This window comes from Montipora capricornis, chromosome 6 (assembly GCF_036669925.1).
Source record: "Montipora capricornis isolate CH-2021 chromosome 6, ASM3666992v2, whole genome shotgun sequence".
Lineage (NCBI taxonomy): Eukaryota > Metazoa > Cnidaria > Anthozoa > Scleractinia > Acroporidae > Montipora > Montipora capricornis.
This window is the reverse complement of record NC_090888.1, coordinates 23,713,718-23,718,717: the sequence shown is the minus strand read 5'-3', so window position 1 is coordinate 23,718,717 and position 5,000 is coordinate 23,713,718. Positions and strand designations below refer to the sequence as shown.

At 39.3% G+C, this 5,000-nt stretch overlaps 2 protein-coding genes across 12 annotated transcripts in view; both read left to right on the top strand.

Annotated features, from left to right (window-relative positions):
• LOC138051811 (uncharacterized) overlaps positions 1 to 5,000 on the top strand; it is a 215,030-nt gene that overhangs the window by 40,943 nt on the left and 169,087 nt on the right. The gene's annotated exons all lie outside the window — the stretch shown is intronic.
• LOC138050372 (furin-like) overlaps positions 1 to 5,000 on the top strand; it is a 26,209-nt gene that overhangs the window by 14,414 nt on the left and 6,795 nt on the right. The window contains exons 6-7 of one of the 2 annotated variants that reach the window (XM_068896712.1): positions 128 to 216; positions 465 to 723. In XM_068896712.1, the coding sequence (XP_068752813.1) occupies positions 128 to 216; positions 465 to 538 (163 nt within the window). In that variant the 3' untranslated portion in view covers positions 539 to 723. Of the gene's footprint in view, positions 1 to 127; positions 217 to 464; positions 724 to 5,000 lie in introns of those variants that run through there. The other variant, XM_068896711.1, reaches the window with a different exon arrangement.

Genomic DNA, 5,000 nt, shown 5'->3' with positions numbered 1-5,000 from the left:
CATGGGACTCGAGATCCCCCCCTTGGGAATCCCTGAATGTGTGATGCTGTCACCATCACATCATCTCACCTCCACACCTTCTAGGTCTTGAACTATATTCAAGACTAAATCAAATCTCCATTTTTAGACATGGGAACAAGTGTGCAGGAGTGATTGCTGCTGTGGCAAATAATGGCCACTGTGGAGTTGGGTTGGCATACAATGCAAAACTAGGAGGTGAGTTGCTGCACTGGCATTGTTGATACTCCGTGCAAAAAAGGGTGATCTGAGGCTTCGGCTTATTATTTTTTCTGAAAATAATCCTTTCCACAGTCAGTATGGGAGTTGAGATAGTTGATACATGTAGCAGCGCAAATTAGCATTTTGTTTGTTGGTGGCGTGGCTTAATTTTAGATCTGATATGTGAAGTACATTCTCATGTGTAAGTAATGGAATTTTAAAATACACTCTTTTTTTTTTTTTAGAAAAACATTTTTCAGTTAGAAAGTTCAGGCTGAGATTAACCAGAATTTTAAGAACATACATGTACCCAGGCTGAGAGTCAGTTAGGAACATCTTTATTTTACCCATTTTTTGTTTTCTTTTTTATTGTTTTTGTTTTTGTAAGAAATGTAAATAAAGGGTAAGACAAATATAAAACTGTAGTCCATCAACAATTGCGGCTTTCATGTTGCAGGATTCAATAAAGAACACCTCAGATTGTTGTCGAACTTAATTAATATTCGCACTTGTAACTTTAAGAACATTTTTAGACCGTTTTCAGGCTCAAATCGCAAAAAAAATGTTCAGCCTCAGCCCAAAATTAGCCGTTCTTATAAAAGAGTGTATGTGCAAATTGAAACGAGATTAATTTCCTAGAAAGTTATTTTAAATGCGCTGTTAGAGTTCACAGGGTTTTTCGATTGTTTTCTCTTTGCGAATCAAGTTGCTTGAGAGGCGTTACATTGAGAACCATTTTTGCAACTTGTATCAAGTGCAAAATAGGTTGCGTGAAATTTTCTAAAAGGTGGTGTGGTTGTCAGTGCGCCTGACTCTTGACTTCAGGGTCACTGGTTCGAGGCCTTTTAATGGAATACTCAGAAACGCTGTTTCCATTGTTTCTTGAACCGAAGAAGAAGAATGATATAATTATAGATTTAGCCAAGCCTAAAAGTGGATCTCCCTGGTTATTTAATCTTAGTGCCTGTTTCCGGTTGCTGCTTAAGTAATTAAATCATTTTCTTGAGGGTACCTATCAGTAAATACCGAGTTCACTGGGACTCGAGTTAGGATTCGAGTTAGGACTCGAGCCAGGACTCGAGCCTGGGGCCCGTTTCTCGAAAGTCCCGAAACTTTACGGGCCATTTTCGGGTGTCACAGTTCCCTCTCCATCTTAAGAATGGAGAGGATTTAAGTTGTCAAACTTCACAGTCACTTTGCTTTTTGGTACCTTGAAAACATGTTAAAAGATCGGCTTTACTGAACAAGCATTTTTTTTTTCATGAACGCTATTATGGGGCGCCCACCCTGCGAGCAGAGGATCCTTTTGTCTTTTTCTTTACTGAGGAGGAGAAAAGTAGGCTCTGCCCGAATCGCGTCAACTCTTTGAAGCCGCCGCAGCCCGAGCTTCTGGACTAGTCAATCTTGTTTTCTCTCGTCAAACTGGTTTTTCCAGTGCGAGCGTCCGTTAAATGACAAAACCGATGGTTATAATATTGAGCCCGCTGTACCATGAAAAACCAAGATGACGGCGAGATCTGGCATATTAGGCTTGGGTTCGAGACTATCCTGGCAACATGCTGCGCATATTCAATAAAGATCTTACTCGATTCATGCAGAACCTTTCTCGAGAACGCCAAAATCGAGCAAGCAAAAGAAAGGCTCTGCTAGCAGGGTGTGGGGCGCCGTACTGGACATCCTAAGGAAAATCTGCATTGACGATAGTTAACCAGATGCTTCCGTGAAGCATACACTGGGTTGCCTGTGGTACGTGTTACAGAAAATCAGAAGGCACTGAATAGGCCATTTCCGAATTCTAACTATCTACCACAATCGCACGCATACGCAGATGATACTCAGCTGTATCTTTCATTCAATCCTGACTTGGCTTGTTCGCAAAATGACGCAGTTGAAGCAATGGAGCAGTGCATACAGGCTATACGATCGTGGATGATCAAGGACAAACTACGTATGAATGATAGTAAGACGGAGTTCATGATTATAGGCACCAGAAAGCAACTGACTAAAGTGAACATTGATGGTCTTACCGTTGGTGAGAGCAGTATAGTTCCCGTAACTTCAGTTAGGAACTTAGGATCATGGTTTGACCAGAACCTGAGTATGATTCCACACATTAATAAGATATGTAAAGCTGCGTCTTTTCATATTTACAATACAAGGCGGATCAGAAAGTACCTCACCATCGATGCCGCACATACGCTTGTTCACTCCATTGTTATTGGCCGCTTAGACTATTGTAATAGTCTTCTTTATAAAGTTCCCGCGATACACATAAGTAAATTACAACGCATCCAAAATAGTGCTGCCCGGCTCGTATGTTCAACTCCGAGGTTTAATCATATTACACCCGTCTTATTTTCTTTGCACTGGCTACCCGTTACTTACCGTATCGAGTTCAAAATATTAGTTTTAACGTTTAAAGCAATTTATCAACTGGCGCCGTCCTATATTTGTAATCTGGTTCGATTAAAGGATAAATGTAAGTACCAGCTTCGTTCTTCTAAAGAACTACTATTACAGTTGCCCATAAAGAAAACAAAGAAAACTCTGGGAGACAGATCATTTCAAACAGCTGCCCCTGTATTGTGGAACAGCCTGCCTGCGAGTGTTAGAGACATCGATGACTTTTTGGTTTTTAAACGAACTATAAAGACTTATTTATTTAGGAAGGCTTTTGCCTGTTATTGTTAGATTGACTACTTTTAAAGTTATTAATTTCAAGTATTCTTAATTATATTTTATTGTAATTTGAGTAGTTTTAGTTGTAAGGCGCATTTGATCATATTCAGATGTTAATTTGCGCCTAATAAGTAGTAAACTATAACTATATATAACTGCCTCCTCTTCAAAGCGAGTCTAAGTGCGAAGTTTTTGTTGTGAAAAATAGTTTTCAGTCATATGCAAAGTAGAACTAATTACCATCACAAAAACTTCGCACTTAGACTCACTTTGAAGAGGAGGCAGACATGAACTCGGAAATGGCTTATTGTGTGGTATTGAACTACAGCATTCCAGTCTCTGAAGAATAACAAATAAAAGAGAATCGAGAAACATTCTTGGCTTCTGGGCTGACATGTTGATAATTTTCAAGTTCCCTGACAACGTCTTTTCACCACAAGTTTAAGCGTGCCCTCTGAGCATCTGACAGCTTTGTAATACCAAAGTTCACTGAAGTTAATCCTGTCCAGCGGGGTTAGTGTTTGGATGGGAGACCAAAACAATATACCCCTCATAAAGCAGAAGCATCGGACCGAAAATACTATTAACGCTAACAAATGCGAACTCAGCAAGTTACATATTTTGTTAACTTGCTTTATGCAAAACAACAACATCATTCTAAAAGCTTATTCTACGCAAAAAGTAGGTTCTGGAGGTAATTTTGAGAGTGGAAATCAAGGTTACGCGGCAGACGTCAAATACAAACTCAGGATTTAATTAAGTTAACACACCAGAAAGACGCTAACCTCATTTTGACAAGAAAATGCTTTACTATTGCCATAAAAACTATCCAGTTAAGCTCGCATATCATAAAATAAAAATGATGAATTCATAAAGGCCACCTTTTCCAGCGAACAGTTTTTTGAAGCAAACAACATATTTGCTATTAGAGGCAAAAACCCCTTCTATTTCATTACGTGCGTGAAGAGAAGAAACTCAATCGTGTCAAATATGCGCAATATTGTAACAAACTAAATTTCAGGAGCAAACCGTTTCCATGAAGAACCTTTTCCTTGAATAATGAAGCACAAAATACACGACAAGCTTTCTTTTAAATACCGGTAATTCTTGGCTGTTACATTTCCAATTATTTTTTGTACCTGAAGGCTGCAGCGTTGAGCACAGATCCACGTAAGGTGTTCGATTCGTTCAATCGTTCTCTGTCTTTGTTGAACCCATAAGTTACCAGAGAATTTTCCATTTGATTTCAGTGTTCTACATAACAGCACACTTGGTTAAATATTATTTGTGACCCTTCACGCGAAAAGGGGGCTTATGAAAATTTCACGATGATGCCGATTTCACGGCAGACAACCGTGAAATTATATAAAGCAAGCAGAAATTCCGTGAAATTCCTTTAAAACAGAGTGAACTCGGCGTGAAAATTTATCATACCACCGTGAACTAGTTCACGCCGGGTAGTGAAATAATTCACGCCGTGAAATGATTCACGGCGTGAAATAATTCACCCCGTGGAAAAAAAAAACTCTTCAAAATTAATTTCATTATCAATACGTTGGTTTTGTGTTTCTGGCAGATTTCGAGTGTGAAAGAACCATTGACGTGAACCTTTTGCTAAAATCTTTCGACAAAATCGAATCGGACAACATTAGTCCCCAAAATTTGCCAGCACTTGTAACAAGATTTTCTGAACATTTTCGTCAAGGTTTGTATTTCATCGAAGTGGAAATTAATGACATCTTTTTGGATGTTGTACCCTTCGCACGAAATGTTTGCCTTTCATTTGCATGCACAGTATTCCGTAAACATCAAACTTGTCATGCACTGTACAGTAACCAGTAACTTTCTCGTGTTACTTTTAAACCGCATAAGCTTGAGCAAAAATCAAGAATGCAGGCCGACGGCGGCAAAAATGTTCCCATAAATTAGCTGAGGCCGGTTAAAACCGCAGAAGGGATTTAAGATCCACATCGGGGATGTCAATTTCATTGCGTATTTTTGACCAAACCGTTGATTACATGCAGAATTGGGGAGCATCCCTTGTATGGTGTCTAGTGCGCTTTTGGATGCTTCCCTCTCCTCCTACACTAATTTTTTCAGTG